The following is a 25,380-nucleotide window of genomic DNA, read 5'->3' on the forward strand; positions in this document are numbered from 1 at the left end:
CTTTCTGTTTGTCAGGTATACTCTTTGAATATGGGTATGTCCAGAATTTATATTGCCTGGACAGAGTGAATGTTAAGTTGTATGTTTAGCAGGCACAACAGCAAATTTTATTTTTTAATATAAAAACCTTTACTATTTGAATGTACCTTTAGGAACGGAGTGGAGAGAGTGTGTGTGTTTTGCACAAACATTATCTAAGCCATTCCAATATTTTTATGATGTTTAGCAAACATAATCGTGAGTACATCCACAGATGAGTGGCAACTAGAGAGATGAATTGGTAGGCTCCACTTGACAAATTTAAGTGTAGCATGTATATTTATACCAAATCCATTAGAGCAGACAAATGGAAAATCCAGAGATGACTGCTCTGCAATTTCACAGTCACAGAATTCTGAGAAGGCTGTCGTCTTCTTCATTGTTGGTAATGGGTCAGATTTAAAAATCTCTAAAACCAAAGCAATCTAAGGGAACAAGTCCAGCCATGCTGTATTGAAAGTTGTTTTACATTGTCAGTGAGTAATGAGTAAAGCCAATGCCAATTCTTTATCTCTAGGATATGGAGATGATTTTGATGACTTCAGTTTAGCAGATGCACTTGATGACAGTCCAACCAAGCGACGTAAGTACAGTTTACAGGAAAAAGCAAATAGAGATTGTGTGTGTAACTACCTGTGTGGATTATACCCAGGTAAAAGATGAGGGGCTTACATGACCCAGTCATCTTTTCCTGGTCAGATCCAGTTTCCTTAATTGTCGACAGCTAAAATAAACATTCCTCCTGTAAAATTTGTTTCTAACCTCGTGTTTCTTAATGTTGTGATGCTGGTTAGCAAGTCACATTGATTTAGCATTCTGACAGCCTATTAGTATTGAATACATGCTTCTGTGTTCCTAATCACTTGTGTTGTCATTCATTCATTCCCATATTTGCCTAGAATGCATTGTGTAATGCTTTTCTCTTCCAGCAGGTGTGAGCACTATTTCTGAGATCGTGATGTTCTGACTCTTACCTTTCTCCATTCTCTGCTTGCCTTCCATGGGTACATGTACACTGCAATTAGAAGCCTGCAGCTGGCCTAGGCCAGCTGACTCAGGCTCATAGGCCTGTTTAATTGCAATGTAGATATTCAAGCCCCGGCTGCAGCCCAAGCCTGAATGTCTACACTGCAATTAGGCAGCCCCATGAGCCAGAGCCCCCTCGGGCCAGCTGCAGATTTTTAATTGGTGTGTAGACATACCCCATGGTTGAGACTTTCACAAGACTCTCCCTCTTGCCTGTATTGTTTTGCTTTGACAGTTGATTCCAGGAGCATTTCAATGGCTAAATACCCTATTTGCAACCACAAAGCAAGCTCCTAGTTAATCCCTTCCTGAAACAACAGGGATTAGGAGATCCTCCCACTTATCTCCAAAGCACTACGGAGATTAGCCCCTCACCTCTTCCCTCCATGAGTGCCACATGGGTTCCTGCAGCCCTGTTAAATGTACATAGCTGTCCTGAGACCTGGGAGAGAAGACGGGTTAGGGGCCACAGCCAAGTGTTTTGGGGAGGGTGGATAGCCAACCAGTTCTGCAGCACCCAGATGTGCAGCAGGTGCAGATGCCCTCTTCCTCCTTTGCACACCTGGTTTGCCCTGAGGATTGGCCAGTCCTTCCTGAAGCTGGCATATGCAGTGGGAAGCTGCAACCCTGCTCCCTTTCTGCCATGGCACCATGATTTTCCCTTGAACAGTAAGTGGCCAGATGTATAATAAAGAATGTATAAATTACTTAATTATTTAATATTTATTATGGCTAGGTGACATTGCAGAGCCCAGCTGTTTAACACAGCCAGTTCTCAGGTACTCTGTTACACAGAATAGGCCTGGGGACAAATTCTGGTCAGTTTTTCACCCATGAACACTATGTGGCTGCATTTGTTGTAGAGAATTTATGAATGGCTGGAAGAAGCATTTTGCGCACACGATATGCTGTTCTCCTTTCCTGATTCTGCTTGTTCACAGAGTAGAGGTGTTCAGAAATATTCATACTGCCTTCAACCTCACATTTTTCTCTGCACCTGGCTGATTATTCCTAACCCCCTTTGCAACCTTCTGAATTCTGTCCAGATAATTCAGATAGACTTATCTCACAACGAACAGCATAAAGCACAAATTATTTTCCTCTGTAAGGATTCCAGGTAAAAATATGACCTCGCCCTTCCAAGTCAGTTGCGATGAAACAATGTGACATGACTGGCTCAGTTGCATTGGCATGTCCCATATCATGCTGCATAGTGTAAAGGAGTGTCCTGCCAATAGAGTCATTTCATTGCACAACTGTCCACCAGGCAATCTCTAGAGCTGTGGTCCCCAAACTTTTCAGCGTTGTGCCTTTCCCCCCCCGGCCCAGCCAGGGCCAGGAATGGGGCCACGGCTCATGCTGGGGAGATGAAGACAGTAGTAAGGGGTCTGAGGCTGGGGCTGCAGCTAGGGATGGAGCTGGGGCCAGGAGCAGGGCTAAGGCCAGGACCGGGAACAGAACCATGGCCGGGCTGAGGCTAGGGGTGGGAGCACAGCCGTGGGGCCAGGCGAAGCTGGAGTAGAACTGGATGGTGCTCCATCTCTGCCCCCTGTGGGGGCTGACTTGGCCCCACCCCACCGAATGTTCCTCCGTGCCCCCCTAGGGGGACGTGCCCCACGGTTTGGGGACCTCTGCTGTAGAGGAGGTTAGTGCTCATTGGGTATAATGAAAACTATTTTTCTAGAACATTGTCACAGGATCCAGGTCTCATTAATTGAAATAGATGATCAACTGCATAATATTACAAAAATGGAAGAGTAGACATATCCAGAATAGAGCAGCGGTATTCAGATTTATTTTAATTAACAGCCAAAGAAAGACTAGCTGATTGCTGTATAGAGCAATTATATGAATTCAAAGAAGTCTGGACCCCGTCTCTAGATACAGTTGGATAAAAAAAAGGAAGTGTTAAGACGGCTCAAAGCATGAGAGGCCTCCATTCCACGTAACCCCTTTGCCTCTTCCCATGTCCGTCTTCCCCCCATCTCTCTTTCCCTCCTGGCTATTCATCCATGACTTCTCCTAGTCTATTACTGTGACCTCACCCTAACATGTTATGTCTGTGTGATATTGTCTGGTTTTGTGGTGTTTGGTCTTTGACAAGTTGTAAAATTGCCTAATTGCCTAATTCTGTTTGGTATCCAAATACTGCGTGTACCACAGGAAACATAAGTCATTTACTTTTTGTACTTTTCATTGTATGTTTCTTTATTAAAATCAATAAAAAATTAGTCACCAAAAAAAGCACCACTTTCACTCAAGCTTATGCAGCAGTGGGAGAGCACTATCCAGTGACAAGTTCTTACCCTGTTTATACCATCTCTACAGAGCACTCCAATTGGGCTGCATTCAAAGTACTTTTACTAGCTTAGCACTCTAATATTTGTGATGTAGTTTCATGCCATAGATATTTTGTACACGAAAAAAAATCTGAACAGGCAAAGCTTCCTTCTGTAGATTAAGTTTTTCTTGGGATTCCAAATCCCGTTTAAAAATCCAGTGAGCCATTAGTACCATTGCTAATCAGGATCTAGGGAAAATAACCTATTTTAGTTATTTTTGCTGTATCTCATCATTAAGAGCAGATCACTTCTAAGGGGGGGGGGATCTTATCTAGCACTTGACAAGGCAAAGAAAACTCAATTATTTTTATGTTAAGGTATGGCTTAATATCTTTCATGGCTATGTGACACTATTGCAGGAGCACAGTGTTTGACAGTGCTAATCCTTAGATACTATTTTACACAGAATAGACAGTTACACAGATTCTGGTCAGTGTTGCCCCAATACAACTCTGGTATTCAGTGGAAGCACTTCTGATTTACCCAGAACAGACTCTGGACCATAGTCTTTGCCCTGATAAATAAATACAAGGAACCAATCACAGCGTGAAAGGCTGTTGTGTTCCTGATCCTGTCTTCTACAAGGACTTCTCATTTCTTCTCCACGCATTTATGGACACGTTAAGAAAATAAGTCCATATCTAATACCTTAACCAGCATAGATTATTGTACAGCTCTCAGAACACAACTGTGATGAGCCATATTCTCTCCTGGAATGGGTTTGTGTGGCTTCCACTGACCTCAGTAGCAACTGCCTGAATATACAAGAATGTGTCCCATGATGTGCAGAAACTGTAGACCAAGTCCTCAGCTGATGTGAATAGTTTGCTCCTTTGAAGTGAATGGAGCTACACAGATACACACCAGCAGAGGATTTGGCCTACAGAGGAAAAGACCGCTCTACTTTTACCAGAGGTCTCCTTGAAACCCATCAAGATATCCAGAATTCAGGGGTCAGTTTTTTCCCCTTTCTGATCAGTGTTCCAGATGGAGCACTTGAAAAAAATCCCCAAGTCCTGAAAACATATGTATTAGTCCAAGCCAAGGCAAGTTGTCAGATACAAGACTACTACAAAATCATGGCATTCCTATTAATGTGTTGCTTCCCATCACACACACATGCTTTAAAGCAGTGGTTCCCACATTATAGTCCTTAGACCACTGCTGATCCACATATTGGTGATTCAGAGGCAGCTAACTGCTCACATGGTGCTGCTTCTGCTAGTTTCCTGTAGCAATGTCACACTAAAGTCAGCTGAAAATACATCAAATATCTTCCTGTTATCACTGTGCCATCTAAACAATCACTCAAGTTGTCATTATGACTGAGCCTGATCTGGGTTAACTACATTCTCAGGGATGTCAAAAATCCACACCCCTAAGAAGCACAGTAAGCTGACATAAATCCCTGTGTAGACAGCGCTAGATCAACAGAAGAGTTCTTCCATTGACCTAGCTACTGCCTTTTGTGGAGGTGGATTACCTACTCCAACAAGAGAATCCATCCCATTGGCATAGGTAGGGTCTACCCTGAAGCACTCGAGCAGCACAGCTGTGCCACTGTAGTGTTTCAAGTGTAGACAAGCTCTGAGAAGAGGAGGGCAGGTGTTACACCCTGAGAATTGAAAGGGAGGTGGGTCCATGTGGTTGTGAATGGGATGTGATGTGCCCTGGTGACACCCCATTAAAGATGTGATCCAAGCTATGAAAAGATTTGAAATCCCTTGCTTTACAGCATAAAACAGATTTCAGGCTCTAGCAGGGCTTATTTTAGCTTCTGCTTTCTTGTACTGGAATTCACATGGGGAAGAAAAAATGCACATAATCTGAATGGGGCAATTTTCAGATCAGATACCTGTAATCTGCCAGGGCTAGAAATGAATACTTCATCCCACTAGAAAGATGACGGATAATGAGGTATTAGACCAGTGATCACTGTAAAGTCTTATCACATACTGATTGAGGACTGAATGTAGCAAGCCCTGGATCTCTCCCCTGTGTGATTTTCTATCCCTGCAGACCCCTACACAATGACCCCTTAACACCTGCTGCAGGAGAACACTGCTCCAGCCTACAGACTAAACGCTGAGACCTGGAGTGCTGTGGTTCTGGTAGAAGGGAGCAAACCTCCCAAAATCCCAGGGCTATTAAGTCAAGACATATCTTGAACTGTGTCCTTGGATTTGAACAGATCAAGCAGCAGAAAGCAAGCACCTGAAAGCGGCTAGCTGACTTAAATCATGACACACCATTGGAAATATTGCCAGATCAGAGGCAGAAATTAATAGGAACAGGGTAACCACATCTTTTGTTCATATTTTATTCATACTCAAGGTAACATGGCCCATTACTACTAACAGATATCAGTGGCTTACAGTATTAACCTCCCCCCACCACCACACACACACACACACACACTTTGGCATCTTGCCACAATATTGACAGTATCAGGAGTTGTGATATTTTCATTGACCAGATATTTCATTGACCAGAAATCAATGAAAGATAAATTCTTTCCTTAAAACATAACCATCTGTTACTTGATGTGGTATGGTGCACTGTAGATCTTCTAATGTCATTGATTTGAGAGACCCAAGCAGGTGAGAATAAAACTTAGGGCCCCTCCATCTTCTCAGGATGATTATTTGCTTTATGTGCTGGATGAGTCCTGTTGTGTTAGCAGTTGTTTTGCTGAGTCTGTTTGAAGTACATAGTTTGACAGGGAGGGGAGTCAAATTCTGCTCTGTCACACTGGACAGCCGCATGCATTAGGGTAATTGAGGGCAGAATTTGACTGTGTGTGCAGTGCCATCATTGGTGTGAGCAGCACGTGGGCCCTGATCTTGCACAGGTGCTTAACTGTACATAGTCCAGTTGATTTCAATGGGATTACTCACATGCTTAGAGTTAAGCACCTGCATGAAGTTTTGCAGGATCAGGCCTGTGTGAGTTCTGCAAATGAAGTATAAAAGAGTGAATACAATGGTTTTCAATTCATACCATGATTTAATTGATGTTGAAAAGCATGTGGTTTAAGCATCCTGTAATCTTCCACGTCACATATGGAGTATAAGCATTCTGTGATGAATAAGCCCTTCTGGTTTATTTCTAAATCATAGTTGACAAATTTCCAGGTGACACTAGTAACTGAGTTTTTTTCTCTTTCTTTTAAATCACAGCTCCTCCCACATTGCCCAAAAAGCCATCAGGCAGAACAGGTGAGGATCCTTATTGATTTATCATTCAGAGTAATGGGTTGTTTCTCTTGAAAACATTTATGGTGAGCAATGAGTTATTCTCTTACTGTGAAGAACTGGGAAACTTCTGGTTTACTGTTAAGAGAGAACGTGGCTCAGTTTCCCCATACCTCATAATGGCACATGTACATCCATCCATCCACCCACCCACCCCAGGAATGAAGGCATTAATTTCTTTCTTGAAACAAGACAATCGGTGGAGTTAAGGTGAGAAAGTCACCTAAAGCATGAATGAATTATCAAAAACTAAAATTGCTATAGGAGTAATTAATGCAAATCTGTAGACAGTTAAATAGGTGTGCGGAAGTACTGCTCCCTGGGGGAAATTGCATATACTGGTTTTGCCTGGGATCAAGAGGCCCTGAAAACCAAGAATTGAGAGTGGTATGAAGTGGTCTGTCTGATATAGGGCAGTGTCACTCATCTGAAGCAAGAACCAACAGGACATAGTAACCAAGAGGGACGGATGCTCCTGAAAGGGTTTGAAGGACTTTGAAACCTACCAGGAGCTCTATGTAGAAGATGGGGACACCTGGTAAGACAGGCACACATAAGCTGTTCATGGTTTCCAAGATAGAGAAAACCTATAATTCTTTTGGCTCTGACTAAATCCTTTGCCTATGAAGGCTGGGTGGTCACTGGTGAGCCGTATCATAGCTTCTGGGAACGGAAGGTGCTGAGCTAAATTTGGACTTGCTAAGGTGTACACAGCTTCAGGAGGAAATTGCAGCATAAATCCAGTGTCTGAAAAGAGGGGAATGCCTGTTCCTACCCAAAGAAAGGTGATGGCTAAAGGCCTGAGACCTGAATGGGGCATCCGCAAAGAGGCCATGAAGGGATCAGCAGTACAGTTACTTTGGGATCTGTGACATATATGGTAGTAGAAGTGGGATCAAGGACAGTGGTGAATTTCCAGTAAGCGCCAACAGCCCCGACAGCAAGTACTGCTGAAGGAAAAAGCACAGAGTGTCCCATAGCCTATTTAGGATAGGAATAGGGAGAGACAAATAGAAAAGGTTAGGTGTGAACAGTTGAAGAAAGGTCAGCTGGTTGAGACATGCAGAAGGACACAGCTAAACTCTCAGGAGCAGGTCAACTAGCTGTGCCTTAGAAGACCAGAAAAGGAGTTATGATCCAGGACTATCAGGGACACCCAGATCACTGACAGAGTCCAGCAGGCCCAGGAAGTCGTGGAGACACCACTGTAGTTGGAATAAGGCAAGACAAAAGTTTAGACAGAGTCTCAGAACCCAGGTCAGATGACTCAGGCACAAGGGGCTCAGCCTGCCGGGCTGAAAAATCGCAGCATACACATTCAAGATAGGGCTAGAGCCTCAGTTTGAGACCCACCCCACTTGCGTGGTTCCAGAGCTGGGGCTGCAGCCTGACCGCAAACATCTGTACTGCAATTTTCATCTCCACAGTCGAAGCCAGAGGCACCGGAGCTGGGCCAGCCGCAGCCATGCCCCTGTTTTTTTATTGCAGTAGAGACGTACCCCAACGTCTTATCTTATTTTAGATAAGAAGTTGACATGAATTTATTTTAAATGCTCTTGAAATTGGGTGTGAATTGAACATGGTGACGAAGGAAGTTTTTGGGAATTCAGAAAAAAAAAAAGAGGGTATGAACTGTGCTGATATTGCAACCCAAATTAGGATGTATATAAGAAAACGGGAGCTAGTTGGGGGAATTAGCACAGATAGTGAAGCTTATGAGTTAATGAGTTTGGAACAGTTCTATAAACTCTGCTCCCTGGACGTGAAATCATGGTTAACAGACAAAAATCCTAGGGAAGTATGTGTAGGTGAGAAACTGGCTGATCATGTGACTAGATGGCCTGGGTTTAATTAAAAAAAAATCTAACAGGGAGGGAATGGGACCGGGAAAAGGGGTCAGGGTCAAGCAGCAATCCACCCCCACCTGGGAGACCTCCTCGAGTGGGAGGAAGGCCACCTCAGAAGGACCCCAAGGTGAGTGGGGAAAAGCATTGAGTCACCTCCTCCAGGATTGCCCAATGCACCCAGTGAGGCCCAGTGTGGTCCTGGAAAAGCCACTGGTAGCTAAACCTTGCAGATAACTGTGCGGCTGAGGGCTTGTCTACATGGCCCTGCAGTGAGCCTACGGGGATGTGAATTGCAGCATGCACTGAAGCCTTGCACAGATCCTGCGAGCATGAACTAAAGGTACCGAGTTCACGTTAATATAGTCCTGTTTCAGACAAGCCCCTTGAGGGAAGGAGTCACACAGAGTCCTATTCTCCTCGGTGCAGATCCATTGGGTTCCCAGTGGGAGCGAAACTTGGTGGGAGTTAATGGAGAGACATTGATGGGATGGAGAGATTCTGGAACAGAGAGCATAGCGGTTAAACCCTGTGTAGCAAAACCGCATCACAGGCTGAAAGGGTGACCATTCCTGGTGTGAAGCCCTTTGCACTGCCTGCAGCCCAGATTTCGGTGCAGACACAGGAAGGGGCAGGAGTGCTGTTGGTTGGGATCCTGAATGAAACACCTTTTGACGTACTTCTTGGAAGTTAGGTTATGGCTTTAGAACCCATCCAGCTTTCTCCTGGGATGATAGAGTGTCTGAATCCGACCCGTACAATTCACTAGGAATGTACATAAGAATGTGTATGAAATGATCAGCCAGAATGCAAACAGAGTAGCTGACAGGGAGAAGGGTGGGCGTGGTGGGGGTTAGTCATCTTCCTCCTGCCTATAACAAAGGGAAAGCAGGGTTAAGCTCAGGTTCCCAGTGTATGAAAACAGATACCTGGAGGAGACGAGGCCACCGCCCACTCCCACTAAGAGGTGAGTCTTACTGAGTGCCTGAGTCCTGTCCCCCAGGCTAGGGAGGGAGGGTAGCCCTTTGCCTGCCCACACCAAGGAAGTTGAGGCAGCGCAGAGCATGGTTGTGACTGAGTCCCCAGCTGCAAGAAGGGAAACTGAGGCAGTTAAGGAGCAGCTCCAAACCAATGATACCAACTCCAGGATGGGAAGCACCCAAGTAAAGCACACCACAGCTGCTTGGGAGATTGCAGAGGTGACTACAGTCAGGAAGGGGGGAAGCGAGTTATTCTCTCCCATCTGTAACCCCCTGATGGGCTGTGAGAATGTGAATGACTGAACAGGATGGGAGAGGAATCGCCACCCACCTAGTCTCTGCATTTGGCAAACTAAAGGCAAACCTAGTGGGGCATGGGGTCAGGCTCTGCCTTCTCCCCCACAGAGAGCTGGAGGTGATGCCATGGGGTCCGGAGTCCCTGTCCTACAGGGAGGTTGGGCATAGAAAGGAATTTGGCTCTGGGGAGGGTTGAAGATTCTGGCTTGCGAAAAGTTTGGGGTCCCTCAGTGGCTAAAAGCATTGCATGGTTAAAAAGCAGCTTTGCGAGGAGCCAGGCCTATCTGACCAGGGAGTTACTTCCTATAATTCCCCAGTGGGGGAACCTCCAAGGCACCACCAGGGCAGCCAACCCCTTGAGGAACAAAGGATTGCCATCCTCAGTTCATAGATGCCAGATGAGAGGTGGGAGTGGAAGTTCTGGGATGACAGGAGTAAGCATGAGCAAATGAGAGCTCTCCCTAGAAATGCACCTAGGAGATTCTGAAGGCGAAAAATAGATGGGTCGGATGTCAAATGGCTCTGTACTGCTTAATGACGCGTACGTCAGGCGTAACGAGTAAAGCCAATACCACTTCTTTGTCTGTAGGATATGGGGATGGTTTGGATGATTTCAGTTTGTCAGATGCACTGGATGACCTTCCCACCAAGCGACGTAAGTAACGTTTTGACAGGAAAATCACGATGAGTGGGAGGTGGTCAAAATGTCAGATACTATGATTCTTCATTTTGTCCAAGACTGGTGTGTCCATGATTTAATAAACTCAGATGCAGCTCCTGCACAACAGGGCTGGGCCAGCTTCCCACTCTGGGCATGGTGACCTGGCACACGGGGGTCACAGCACCATTCAGGTTTGGCCAACCTGCTCTTCTGTCATTAGGGTGAAGGGGTGGCCAGGCCAAATTTGAGTGAGTGTTGCCAAGAGCCCATATGCCAGGTCACACCACCACTCACTCAAATATGGCCTGGCGGCTGGCTCCCCACTTCCCCTTCCCTGCATGCCATGACAGAGGGGTGCCCAGGCCAAACCTGAGTGACACCACGACCTCACGATTCCTGGAGTGGAGAGCCAGGCTTAGCCCTGTGGGACAGGAGCCGGCTTTGCAGGATGGCGCGGGGTGGGCTTACTGTTAGCAGTTGATTTGCCTAGTCTCTGTTTGAAGTACATGGTTTGACAGGGGATCAAATTCCGCTCTCTGCTACAGTGGACAGCAGCATGCATTAGGGTAATTGAGGGCAGAATTTGACTGTGTGCATGCAATGCTATCATTGGTGTGAACAGCACGTGGGCCCCGATCTTGTACAGGTGCTTAACTGTACATAGTCCAGTTGATTTCAGTGGGATTACTCACATGCTTAGAGTTAAGCACCTGCATGAATTTTTGCAGGATCAGAGCCTGAGTGAGGTCTGCAAATGAAGTATAAAAGAGAGCTAAAACAATGGTTTTCAGTTCATACCATGATTTAATTAATGTTGAAAAGCACGTGGTTTAAGCATCCTGTAATCTTCCACATCACACATGGGGCATAAGGATCCTGTGATGAATAAGCTCTTGTAGTTTATTTCTAAGTTATAGTTGACAAATTTCCAAGTAACCCTAGTAACTAAGTTTTTCCCCTCTTTCTTTTAAATCACAGCTCCTCCCAAGTTGCCCAAAAAGCCATCGGGCAGAACAGGTGAGGATCCTTATTGATTTATCATTCAAACAAAATAATGAATACATTCATGTTAACCAATGGGTTAATTCGCTGCTGTGGAGAACTAGGAAACCTCAGATTTATTTTTTATGAAAGAATACGTGACTCAGTTTCCCCATACCTTGTACCGCTCTCTGGGTGAAATTGCATATACTTAAGTGGATTCAAGGGGCCTAGCAAGCAAAGAACTGAGAGTGGTAGGAGGTAGCTGGTCTTACATAGAGGAGGGTCAAACCAGGAACTGACAGGGGCTCCAGGTGGAAGATGGAGGTCATCTGGTAAGCCATGTGAATAAGCTGTTTGTTTTTAAGGTATGTTTTCTCTGTATTGCTGTTGGTTCTGAATAAGTCCTTTGCTTTATGAAGGCTGGGTGGTTGCTGGGCACCCGCTTCTAGTCTCTGCAGGAGAACAGGACTGTAGGTGCTGCCCTAAGTTCAGGCTTGCTAAGGGCATGGCTACACTGGAAACTTCCAAGCGCTGTCGCGGGAACGCTCCCGTGGCAGCGCTTTGAAGTGTGAGTGTGGTCGCGCGTGAGCGCTGGGAGAGAGCCCTCCCAGCGCTCCTGGTCATCCACTTCTACGAGGGGATTAGCTCAGAGCGCTGGCAGCACGGCTCCCAGTGCTCGGAGCCTGTCTACACTAGCACTTTAAAGTGCTCAGACTTGCTGCGCTCATGGGGGTGATTTTTCACACCTCTGAGCCAGCAAGTTAGAGTGCTCTAAAAGGTAAGTGTAGACAAACCCTTAGATGATCAGAGGGAGCAGCAGGAGGAAATTGCAGCCGAAATCCTCAATCTGGAGGGAAAGAGACAGACCTGTTCCTGTCTCAGGCTAGACGCCTGATACCTGAGTCCCCCTCAAGCAAGCCAGGAAGGGGGTCAGAGTTGCAGTTACCACAGGAACTGTGCACATGCAAGAGATGTGCCCCAAGCCCTGTGCACATGACAGGAACTACCACGTTCAGAGGCTTCAGTGACTTGTTACATTAACACATCAAGACTACAATTACCAAGGGTTTAGAAGAGCTGTGCTAGCAGGACGCGGTTATGTTATCTGTGTTCTCTTAGCACCTGCAAGCCCTAGTCCTGGCCCAGGACCCCACAGTGTGTGGTGCTGCACAAACACAGAACATGCAAGCTCTTTGGGCAGGGACTGTGTAACGTACAGTGCAATAGATGCCATTTTTCAAAACTGTTCTAAGCTTTTTTGAAATCTGCTTCTGTAGCACAGGATGGACGTGTGGGTAAGGCCCTGGGTTGGGACTCAGGAAATCTAGGTTCAGTTCCCAGCCCTTTTGCCCAAGGTCACAAAGGAATCAGCAGGTCTCTCAACTGTTTTGTGCCTTTGTTTCCACAGTAATAATGCCCTACTGCCTCATATGTTCCCTGCTTGAAGAATGGCAGCCGCTTTCTTTCCTTCCGTGTGTAAACACAACAAACTATTCTCAGTTTCATTTTTCTTGTACGTGTTTCTGATTATCCCTGACACAGGAAATCTCTGTTGAAACAGTGTAGTTCTAACTAGCTGTGAGGAGACACTTCCCCCACTCTGTGCCTTTTCAAATGCCCTTGCTGATTAGATACAGACACCTTTGAGCATCTGCTCAGGACCCATTTGAGGAAACTTGCTTGGTTTCATAATGAAGTGAAAGTTTTACCATCTGCAATTTCTCCAGCTCAATTCCAGCCAAATGTCAGCTGAAACGTAGACGGGCCAGTTGAGTAACAGCTCAGCCCGTCAGCTTGAAATAAACTGCAGCAAGCGAGAGAGCTCCAGAAACGAACACACTCACTAGCCAAAGCAAACCCAACCTAACCCTTTGGCCAGTATGGCTTTCATTAGGAATGCCAGGAAGACCCAGGTGGAAACAATGTCATGTAACATCTGCTGAGTGTTAACTATATTTCTGAGCTTCAAGAACAACTCCAGCAGAATAAAGAGATTAAACTTCGTGATGGGGGACATCAAAACTATCGGAATGAAAAATTGTGAGCCAGATCCTTCCCTCCATTCTGGTGGTGCAAAGGAATGGGAAAGCTAGCGTAACTGGCCATCTAGTGGTTCCCCCAGGATGAGGGAATCGCGGGAAAGCAACATAGCTGGCTCCTATGTCCCCCTGTGGAACGGGTATCTTGGGGTGTGGTCTGAGCTCTGGCAAGCCCAGACAGACTTCTGGCAGCCATAGCCCCTGACACTGCTCTAAGATATATCAGGGTCAGGGCTAGCACAGAACCTGTGGAGGATCAGGAAGCCAGAAGCCATTGCTCCTGCTCAGTTTCATTCTCCTCTATTCAAAATAAAGGAGGAACAAAAAGCCAGAAGAGAACTACACCATAAGCGAGTACCCAACAAAAGCCAACCACTGCGTAGAGGGGAACAATGCAGCTGCATTTAACTGTTCGTGAGCAAAGAGATATACAGGGAGAACAAGATTATTTGAGCATAAGCTTTCGTGAGCTACAGCTCACTTCATCGGATGCACAAGGTGTGTATTAATGGGAAATGGGAGGAGAAGGTTCAGAAGCTCACAGTAGCCAGCTCAGATACTACAGTGATAGGCACCTTACAAGAACCTAGATAGACAGTTATCACTGGTCCCTGCCTATGATCCAGCACCAGTCCTGGCATGCATAATAAATCGCCATACATGATCCAGAAATGTCACACCATGTTCCATTTTTCAAAAGCAGTAAGTTTTCCACATTAGAAAAAGACACCATGGTGTGAAATCCTGGCCCCATTGAAGTAAATGGCAAAAGTCCCATTAATTTTAATGTGGCTAGGATTTGACCCCATAAATCCGCGTGTTTTTGGTCAGTGGATGCAGGTGCAGGGTTGGTAGTAAGGAGCAGTCTGCCAACTTTATTTTCATATGTGGCAGGGAACTGCTAGTTGCATGGTAGGATTTGCGCTTAGCAGACTGACTAGCATTCAGCTGACAGTTCACATCTGGCTTTCCCATATAGTGCACTTCTGTAAATAGCAATTGCACTGTAGATAAGAACTATGAACACTGGGATTCAGCCAGCTGTATATCTCAACATGCCTTTAACATACGGACACGGAGTGCTTGCTCTGGATTCAGTCCCTGGTGAGAGAAGTCTAATTCAAGATGCCTTGCTGAGAACTTGAACTCGTCTCCTTTGCCCCAGAACATTTTTTAAAAAGTATTCTTATTCAGTTGGTGTCATTTCTTGTTCTGACCTGAGTCTTTCCAGTTTCCATGTCTAGCTTCCGCATGCTTTTCCTGCTGTGAAATCGTTCACACAGCCAAGGTTCTTAGCACTGTTCCAGAAGCTAGATGGGCATTTACAACTAATTCCCTTTAGTGAGCTCTGCCCTTCAGAGATTCCCTCAGAACACAGCCTGGCAGATGTGCCAAGGCACTTCATGTTCTTGGGCAGCCCTCCCTTTAAAGTGCCATTTCCATTCTCCAGCTTGTCCTGTGCTCTGAGCTTTCTCTAGTGGATTAGATTCTGAAATCCCTTTCTGTCCTCACTCCAATTTGATAACATGTAACTTGCTCAACCCTAGAAGGGGCGGGGGACGGGACAACACACACACACCACATTTCTGGCTCTAATGAGCAAGATGGCTCTGTTCTAAAGAAAGCCCTTTTCTGGGAAAGCATGCAATTAAGTTATTCCTTGTATTGCATTTCCAGTATTGCCTTGACAACTGCAAGCATTTTCCTTAACACTTCTCACAGCATTGTGTGTCCATTGTAAGAGACCATCGGTGGGAGGAAGGGGATAACCCTCCCCCCATTGCAGTACAATGGGTCCAGGACGCACAAAAGGTCCAGATCTTGGAGATAAGGTGGCAAATTAGGTTGTAGTCAGTTTAATCTGAAAGTTTTGCAATGGGATTGTATTCTAACAAGCAGAGCTCTGGGGTATCTAGACACCTTTTCTCAGCTGACCTATTGTGAATCTTTGTATCTTACTGATTAAGACACACTGATCTCTATGTACAATTTCTCTGTGTGAGAAATGACAAGGCAGCCATGAGCCCATGTTTCCCAGCAGGCACTACAGGTAATTGTTCTAATGCTGCCTTTAAGAAAGGGAATTAAGGCTGCAGAGCTCCTGGGAGGTTGGCCACAGGAGTGGGCCACATGTGGGCTCAGGGCCATTGATAAGGTTCTGCAGATAATAGACCTGCACAGTGCAGGCTCTTCACGTTGATGTTGCATGGTTTGCATTGCCTGCCTGGTGCAGTCACAGAAAGCTTTTCAACAGCAGAGACATGCTGACAGAATCATGCTGTTTACACAATGGTGAGATTTGTTTTTTCCCTTTAAAAATAGGGGACTTCGATTTATCTGACTACTTTGACACCCCACTGGAGACTACAACAAAACCAGGAAAGGCAACCACTAAACCCTATCCAAAGAAGCCAGGTAATACCGCATTCCCTGAGGCACTGTAGGAATGCATACAGACCATCCCACTGCTCAAGATTCCTCTCTGGGGTGTGAATGAAGGAAACTGCTTGTCAGTGTAACCATAAGAAGCATTGCCTAGTGTTTTGAGCACAGGACTCAGAACAAGGAGACCTGGCTCGCACAAACACTTATTGTGTTATCACTTAATCTGTAAAATGCTGGCATTAGAGTCCTACCTAGAAGGGGGATGGAGACTTAGTTTTAGTGTCCGTACAGTGCTTTGGGGCCATGACTGAGTCCTTTCTGGCTATTAAAACACCCTTACAAGAGAGATTTAGTAATGCACAATATTAACCATTGGATAATCTTTTTAACTAAGTGTGGTAGTCCCTCCTCATTGGGCAGAAGATAATGGATATTCCAGCACTGAATGCAACTCACATTGGAATCTAATCTCTACTGATGGAGTGCCCATGTACTATAATCATCATCATTATACTCTGGGTGACAAAAGTGCACAGTACAGTAACTCCTCACTTAAAGTCGTCCCGGTTAACATTGTTAAGTTGCTGATCAATTAGAGAACACACTCGTTTAAAGTTGCGCAATGCTCCCTTATAACGTTGTTTGGCAGCCGCCTGCTTTGTCCACTGCTTGCAGAAAAAGCAGCCCGTTGGAGCTAGCTGGTGGGGGCTTGGAACCAGGGTGGACCGGCAGCCCCCCTATCAGCTCCCTGCTCCCCTAAATTCCCTGTGGGGCAGCCGTCCAGCAGGCTATCAATTGCTGGGCAGTTCAGCTGTCCCTCTCCCCTCTGCCGTATGCTGCTCCTGCCCTCTGCCTTGGAGCTGCTCCCCGAGCCTCCTGCTTGTTGTGCAGCTGGGGTGGGGGTGGGTGGGGGGAAAGAAGGGTGCTAATGTCAGGATGTTCCCCTCCCTCCGTCCCCTGTTTATCCCATCTCCATAGAGCGGGGTGGGAGGGACACGACAGGGCTCAGGACGGAGGGAGCTTGCTGGCAGCAGTTGCTGTCTCAACTTGCTGATCTACTTAAAAGGGCAGTGTACTTAGAGTGGCATGAGCGTACTTAAATGGGCAATGCGCATGTCTCTCTCTCACACACACGGTGTATGTCTCCGTCTCTCTCTGCCATGCTGTCTCCCCTCCCTCCATTCTTGCTGCCTTGTAGAGTGTGAGGCTACATTAACAACGTGTTAACCCTTGAGGGCTCAGCTGAGTTCATCATTTAGCAGAAAGGCATTCCCTGGGAAATATCCCACCTTCTGACTCTGCCACCTCAACCAAGCTTCACAATCATCATTGCTGTGTACAGTATTAAATTGTTAATTTTATATATATATATATATATATATATATATATATACACACACACATACACACACAGAGTATAAGTTTTAAATAAATAAAATATAGTCTTTTGTCTGGCAAAATTTTTTTCCCTGGAACCTAACCCTCCCCTATTTACATTAATTCTTATGGGGAAATGGGATTCTCTTAACATTGTTTTGCTTGAAGTAGCATTTTTCTGGAACGTAATTACAACGTTAAGTGAGGAGTTACTGAATTGCTAATGAGCCAAACTAGAACTAGCCAAACTCCTCTGGAGTTTAAAATGAGCCTCCCTTACCCATTCCCAGAATTCATAGAAGGAGTGATGTATGCAACAACAACAGTCCTGTGATACTCAGCAGTGTCCTCAGACCTTAGCAATTACAGCCATCATGGCATGTGTTCTAATAGACATACGTACTAGTGTGTTCTGTGCACATGGGTACTTGAAGGTAGCTCCGCAGAACGGATTGCAGGGAGGAGTGTCTGCTAATCTCAGGTGAGCAAACCCCAGAGCACTAGAGCTATGGGAGGGTCCTAACTTTGTAGCACAGGCCCATGGTTTGTACTAGCACCCCTCTCCCCCAGTCTGATGTGCTGGAGCTACAAAGGCCTGCTAGGTGGTGGGCTTTTGTAATGTAACTTTGTTGTGGTTTTGTTCCTTCAGATGATATTAGTTTATGGGATGTGATCCACACCACCACAACCAAGAAGCCAAAAACCACCAAGGCCCCACCCAAAAAGAATCCAGGTAAGTGCTAGTTCTTGAGTGGTACATGGGGCATCAAGAGCTAGTTCCAAAGGAGGAGAAGCTAGCAGTGCACAAACTGGAGAAATGGTGGAAGCCACAACCTCTCCCAGCAATCATCTTCTGCCTCACTTATACCCAGCCCCTTTTATTTTCATCCTACTTTTATTTTGTTCACTCAATAGTCCTGGAAAGTAGGGGGTCTGGTGTATCCACCTTTACCCCATGGACACACTGAGCTGGTCCTGGCTGGGTAGCTCAAGCAGCACTTCTCTGGTAGCACCAGCTACTTTGGAAGAGTTACTTTGCGTTTTAAAACAAAACTAACAAATTGTATATAGCCCTGACTGCTGTGAAGAAAACATTCCAGATGTAAAGCAATGAAGTGCTGTTTCAGGTGCCCCACTGAAGTCAGTGGAGACGTCAGTGGAGTTGTACCTGGTTACTCCAGCAGTGAATTTAGTTTCAAGATTCTAGACAGATAATCTGAAACATTATTGTCGCTGAGACTTTCTCCCATGCGTTTCAATGAGGTGTTGACTCTGGAACCTAATGGACACCAAGCACTATTTCTTAGCTAATCATTTTGCCAGGCGATGTGGGCAGAGTTTTGGTGATTTTAAATCTTGCTCTGCTTTGAGAGAACAATCTTACTTTCCCGCCAGTGAAAGAGTCAAGAAATTCAATTAGCTGAGTTACATTTGTGCAGTAGTCATTTAATAAACATAGTAAGAGGCTGTTCTCTGTTTAAACTTAAATTCTCAGGATATACAGCAGTGTGTTTTCCCCCATTACTGACTATTTCAGTCAGAAAAGGTGCATCTCAGAAAATACTTCCTTTCCCTTTAAGATTCCCCCCTCCACCTTATTTCCACACTCTGAACACATAGAATTGTCTATTTCGTTCTGCCCTTTTCTCTCCTGCTTGATTTATATGATTTCCTGGCATTTGATCCACTATGCAAGACAATTTCTGCAAGAAGAACATGACATTTATCAAAACACCAGCATGAGAGCACAAAACCAAATGAATTGCAAATATCTCCCATGATAGAGTGACCAGACAGCAAGTGTGAAAAATCGGGACAGGGGGTAGGGAGTAACAGGAGCCTATATAAGATACAGTCCCAAATATCGGAACTGTCCCTATAAAATCGGGACATCTGGTCACCCTATCCCATGATATTATATGATTAAACTGAAAAAAAAAAATAAAAAAAGGCAGTTACTTCATCTTTCCCGTTGACACTGTCTGACAGGGTTGAGGATTTTCTTTCTTAAGAACCTTTGTCAGAACTAAGGGATTAGATCAAGGAGTGTTGAATTAAGTACCTTGGAACGCTTGGTCCAAGATAGTAACCACTATGGTATTTTATAGCAAAGGATCCTGCGGACTTTGACTTATCCGATGCACTAGATGATCAGAATGATGGGAAAGGCGGTGGGAAACCAAATGTAAAACCTGGTGAAGGTATGTAGATTAACTTTCTTACTCTGCTCTAGATCCTGCAGCGTAAAGCTGTTTATCCTTTTTCTTATGACTCGGGGGAATGTAAAACACAGTGGGGAAGAACAGAATAGACCCCCTGGGATGGCACCTCCCTTTCAGATGATTACGGTGGAGCCTGTGCTGATTTACATTAGATGAAGAACCCTTCCCATCCCTCCATCAAGTCGCTATGTAGTTTTCATTGTTTAGTGCATCCTTTCATTTAAGCAATGAATTGCTGCAAATGACAAAGGTGGAGGAAGTGGAGAGATTTAAAGCTGCAAGAGCTGGAGATTGACTTTTTCAAAGCAGTAGTTTTTCCTCTAGCCTCATGTAAATTTATGGCATTTCCCCGACATTCCCTTAAACATGACAGGCCAAGTTATTCCCTTGGATAGAGTATACAAACTCGCCCTCCCCCTCTTTAGAATGGCACACACATACCTGAAGGCCAAATAGGGCTCTGCAAATTCAGGTCTTTCTCCACTGAAGTCAATGGATCAAGTCCATAACAAAGGATCAAGCCCATAACAGAGGAAACATCTGTTATTGCAGAGTTAATTAAAGGGAGATAATATATTTTGTATTAAAGGACTTGCCTAGTTTTTCATTGGCTATTTACACATTTACGTATTTGTCCCCTTGTTTTATTTCTTATTTTCCCTCTGACTCATGAGCTCCTGGCAGGTCTGCTATGTTGTCTCTACCTGATAGTTTATTGGCTGAATGGTACATGCTCTTGTGACTCTTCGTCATTACCAAGACACAGAAATCCAGAGCAGTCTTAATTCCCAGCCCAATGTAGAATATGGGCTGGACTTAACTGGGATGGGAGGCCTCTTTCCATTCCCAAAATATTACAGGTGGAGACTCATTTGTCCGCAGTTATTGTTCCTTGAGCACCAATCTAGAAAAGACTTGCACAGCCTTTGCATAGAATACTACTGTACAGCTTGTGTAATTAATTAGATTTTATTAGCTAGGTGTCTTGCAAGTACTTAGATTTCAAGGTTTGTTTAAATATATTAGACTTGTTCAGGAAAATTTAAAGAGTCAGTGTGTCAGTACCAAGTACCATGAGTACGCTCTCATGGTAATGTATACCCAGTCTTAATCAGCATTGGTACAACTTACATTTTGGCCTCCATTCAATTTGTTAGTTTTGTTTTTAATCTTATTGCAAATCCTAAATCCATAAATGCTGTTTTCTGTGATCAGTTAATGAATAGAGAATCCTGTTCCAGGCTCGAAAGGTAAAGGTAGCCCTTCAAGAGGTGGAAAACAGGGTAAGGAGTCTTGTACTGGCTCCCAGCCGTACCTCTTTCCTTTTATGAATCTCAGCTTTCCGCCACGCGCTTTACTAAGCACTGAAAACTTCTGTTACTCCTCTTCTATCTGCAAAATAAATTGGGAATTTAATGGTTTGAATATCTACACTATTTTTCTTATTAATTCAGGACTGTCTTGTAGTTCTCCATTTCAATTTTGCATGTATTAAACTTATTTTCTCAGTGATTTTATCTCAGCTACTTGTGTTAGAAATGTGTTCATGCACAATCCTTCTGCTGGAGATACTACAGTAACACTTAAAAAAAAAAAGCCAAATGTAGTAACATCCCATGATGAGAGGCCAGATACCCTTTTCTGTCAAGATCTGCTCAGTACAAGAGAGAGGTGGGGCTCTCAGGGAGTCGTTATGCTCTGCCCTTCACAGCCACATTGGTTAGAGCAGCCTAGGGGTTGTTCTAATCTATGTCAGTTGACAATAGTTCCTAAGGGACTGTACACCAGCTGAGAACTAGAGGAACACAGCAGCATTCCACCAGGGCTGGAATGGGGATAGTGTAACAACCTGCTGAAAGCTCCCTTTTGCCTCCAGCTCTTATTCCTTAAATAAAATGCCTGGAGTCTGGTTGAAGGTCTTTTTTATGCTGCTCTTGTACATGAAGTCTGCTGACTATATGTTGTGAAATACAGACCTCGTGACCCTTAAAATTGGCTCCATATTTATTTTCATTAAACACGGTCTGTTGAGGTACTTTTAAGCAAGAGAGGTTTAATAAAGATCATCAGCTGAAACAAGCAAGGAAGTTAAGTCCTGTTTGAGGGAGAAAATATTCCTTAAATATTGCCAAGCCTGTGGGATGCAATTTGGATGCTCAGTATGTGCTTGTAGCTTACATGTAATATTCTTAACTCTTCGAGGAAACCATCTGTTTTCCAGTTCCCATGTTGTACTTTTCAGGAGCCATCAGGACTAGATTCACAAGGGGGATTTAGGTGTTGTAATACTGAACAGTGCAGCGCCTAACTTAGGGCTTGTCTACCACTTACCGGGGCATCTACGTGTGGCGATTGATGCATCAGCGGTCGATTTATCATGTCTAGTGAAGACCCGCTAAATTGACTGTAGATCGCTCTCCCATCGACTCCTGTATGCCACCGGATTGAGAAGTAGCGTGGATCCCATGGTCAGTAGATATGAGCTACGTCGATTTGAGTTACGCTATTCACGTAACTCAAATTGCGTAGCTTAGATTGAATTTTCCTGTAGTGTAGACAAAGCCTTAGGAACCCAGATTCACAATCTCAAATTAAGTGCTCAGACTCCGCAAATAATGCACAGGGAGAGTTGGATACCTATCAAAAGAATTCACAGAATCCAGCATACTGAACGGGGAGCTGCCTAAGGTAGCCAATAGGAAATGAGGAGGAGGAGAGAATTGGGGCCTAAGCCCAACCCTTCAAGAGAGAGTTAAATGCCTAATACTGGATTCACTGCCATGAACCCTCTCCCGGAGTCCAGTGTCTGTCATTCAGTCTGTGCTCACAAAAAATGGTGGTGCTACCCTTCTATTCCATAGTCTAGTGGTTAGAGTGCTTCTCTTGAGTGCAAGAGATCTGGGTTCATGTCCCTATTCTGTCTGGTTTGGAACAGGGATTTGAACCTAGGTGTCCCCTATCCCATGGAAGTACCCTGACCACTGGGTTATAGAATCATTCATTGTCCTTCTCTGTCCCAATGAATATTGAATTAATTATACAGAGTGGAACTTCAAGCAAAAGGGATTGAGACATCCCCACCCTAGTGGTCTGGGCACTCCCCTCTGGACTTTTGGATGAGGAGGCTTTTTCAGAGACAGCTCACTTACAATTGATTTTTGAGAGACTTTATGCACCTCTCCTATGTAAATTATGCAGACCTGGTATGCCTGAAAGTGGGTTCCTCATTGCTCCATAGGAGACTTTTTCAATAGGCAGCCAGGGGTTGCACAAACCAGAATTGGTCCAGAGCCCATTTTGTACCAGCTGATACGAGTGCAATGAGAACCTTTCGGAAGAGCTACGGGCCTGACTTTTTCTAGGAGCTGAGCATTGGCCTTGCCCGCAAACAGCAGGTGCTCAAGACTTCTGCAAGGACTGAATCAAAGTGATTGAAGTCAATGCCATTGACTTCAGTGGGCTTTGGATCAGCCCAAAAATAAGGCCCTAGTGCTTAAGTTGGATAAAGCCAATGAAAGGCATCTGGGAGTAGATAGAGAAATTGCTGAACTAATCCTTTTGGCAGACCAGCTGTCCTCCCATTGCATGCTTGCCCCCCATGTCTTGTGGTTTCATACTAACCAGTACTGATATTTTCAGTTACTAGTTAAATGAGAAAATCTGCCCCTCTATGAATACAATTATGTACCAGACCCAAGCAAGTACTGCATGACTACCAATAGAAAGTATGAACAGACAATAGACCAGTGGGACTCTCTTAATCTCTGCCATTCCTGAACTTGGCGTACAGTGAAACGGTGAGATGTCCACACAGATGGGAGCTCTTCTTGAATTCAGAGTTGGGATACTTATGGAGTTCAGTTCAGAAGACAGACTGCACTTAAATTATATTATCTAGATAGAAGTGATGCAGGTCAAATGTGGCATTAAGTGAATAGCTGTGTAGTAGATGGTAGATTTGTAAGCAAGAGACACTGTTCCTTTTGCATGTCCCAGCAGATCTGTCAGTCCCAAAGCACAATGTGGGCACTGTCAGGGAAGTAACATTGCAGCAAGATGTCTAATTGCTGATGCTTATCAGATTCTCACCCTCTCCTACTCTCTACAAATACAACAGTGCCACCTGCAACCCTTCTGGATGGTTTTGCAGAGAGCTTTCTGGTTACCAGGGTTAGTAGATATAGCTGAACTACTCAATAAAAGGCCTTGAATATGTAACATATTGCAATGTCTAAGTTACAGGAAGTCAGCACATCTTGTTTGCGGTTTTTTTTTTTTTAGCATTTTCAGATGACGATCTGGCTGGGGTTCTGGACGATGGGGAGTACCGTCCTGATAAGAAGAAAGGTAGGTCTTTACACTCTGCTGACCAAGTCCATTATAGTTTGTTTATACCCCAGGTCAGTTAATACACAGTATGACCCTTCCATTTGGAGACTAGGAATGGTGATAGAACTGAGATAGAGGGTGTAGTGAGTGGACAGACTGGTATTTCATCGTTATTTACATCGTGGTAGCGTTTACATGCGCCGATGAGGATCAGAGTCCCATTGTGCTAGGTGCGGTAATAGATCTTTTAAATATTGCTACAGCATTCATTTTCATTTGTTTGTGAGAGAAACAAAGTGAAGTCAATCTAAATCCAGAATAACTAGTCTCAAAAGACATAAGATGGATTCATTTATCAGTTCTTTCATTGTTGTTACTATGTTAAGCAACACAATGGCCTAGGTATTAATTTATGCTCAGGTACCATGATGTATTCATGCCGGATATAATTACCTGCACTGTGTGCTATAGTCACCTATAATTACATCTGCAGTGTCTGGTTATAGTCCCCAAATCATCTGTTTTCCATGATGTGGCTGCTACCAGTATGGATGAATCTGTCATTCAGCAGCTGGCAGCCAAATCCAGGTGCAAGACTTTCACACCCACTTCCACCCCCCAGCCTTCCCCAGTTCTCTTGCTCCACTGAAAGCAGTTGTAATATAATCTGAGCAGCTAATCTAGTATAGCACCCTGCGCAAAAGGCAGTGGAGAAATTGGAGCGGAAAATGAGACTGATAAGGAGTCACGTGCGTAAATTCTTGTACTTAAATCACTGCAGTAGAGCCTTGCATCACTAACAGACAACACAAGCGAGTCCTGGTCCTTGAGCTAAGAGATGTGGGTGGAAACAGAGACTAGGATCAAGCACCATGCTAAGGCCTTTCATGGAACGGAGATGGAAAAGCATTACTGCCAGCAAGGCTTATAGAAAGTTGATGGGGAGGTAGTTTCAGAAGCTGAAAACTTCTGTAGTGAGACTTTCCAGAAAGGCATGTGACTCCTTTTTGAATCTTCTGCTCCCAATAGAACTAGCCTGAAGCTAGGAAATTTGCCAAAGGAGAAGTGTATTATGGCCACGGGGAAAGACCATGGCTTGCTCTGGCAAAGAGGCACATTAGCTTCATCCCAGCAAAGCAAAGGAGAGAGGAACGCAGGGTATCTGCAGCCTTTATGGCCTCCAAGACCAGGGGAAGTTTTAGGAATGCAAGGAAGAGAAACCTATGCAGATGAATTTGTTCCCTTATTAGCACTGTGTCCTGTATGGATGCCATCGATTGCAGTACAGGAGGGAAGAGCAGCTCTGCTGATAAAGAATGCCACCCTAAGCTTGTCCACAGGTCACTTCAGCCACCTCTCCTTTGTGGCATGATTCCAGAGTAGCCTTTTTAACGTGAATCTGGATTACCCACCGAGACATTGGAGGAGGAAAATGGCAAGGAACAAACTTGTAGCCCACTGGCAGGAAGGAGAAAACCTTTGGACCATTGGTTTCTTTAACTCCAAAAACAGTTACAATTTATGACTTAGCTCCCCCTCCCCCATTGCCCCCAACTAATTAGTTTCGTTAATTAGCTTTAAGTTATTTGAGGAGTGATTAT

At 44.8% G+C, this 25,380-nt stretch overlaps 1 protein-coding gene across 4 annotated transcripts in view; it reads left to right on the forward strand.

Annotated features, from left to right (window-relative positions):
• Nucleotides 1–25,380, forward strand: part of CD99L2 (CD99 molecule like 2) — an 83,656-nt gene that overhangs the window by 42,911 nt on the left and 15,365 nt on the right. For 2 of the 4 annotated variants that reach the window (XM_048862874.2, XM_048862877.2), the window contains exons 2-10: nt 557–622; nt 6,587–6,625; nt 10,372–10,437; nt 11,422–11,460; nt 15,789–15,881; nt 17,878–17,961; nt 19,337–19,429; nt 20,692–20,733; nt 23,732–23,797. In XM_048862874.2, coding sequence (XP_048718831.1) covers nt 557–622; nt 6,587–6,625; nt 10,372–10,437; nt 11,422–11,460; nt 15,789–15,881; nt 17,878–17,961; nt 19,337–19,429; nt 20,692–20,733; nt 23,732–23,797 — 588 coding nt within the window. The remainder of the gene's footprint in view (nt 1–556; nt 623–6,586; nt 6,626–10,371; nt 10,438–11,421; nt 11,461–15,788; nt 15,882–17,877; nt 17,962–19,336; nt 19,430–20,691; nt 20,734–23,731; nt 23,798–25,380) is intronic. The other 2 variants (XM_048862879.2, XM_048862876.2) reach the window with 1 other exon arrangement.

This window comes from Caretta caretta, chromosome 9 (genome assembly GCF_965140235.1).
Source record: "Caretta caretta isolate rCarCar2 chromosome 9, rCarCar1.hap1, whole genome shotgun sequence".
NCBI lineage: Eukaryota > Metazoa > Chordata > Testudines > Cheloniidae > Caretta > Caretta caretta.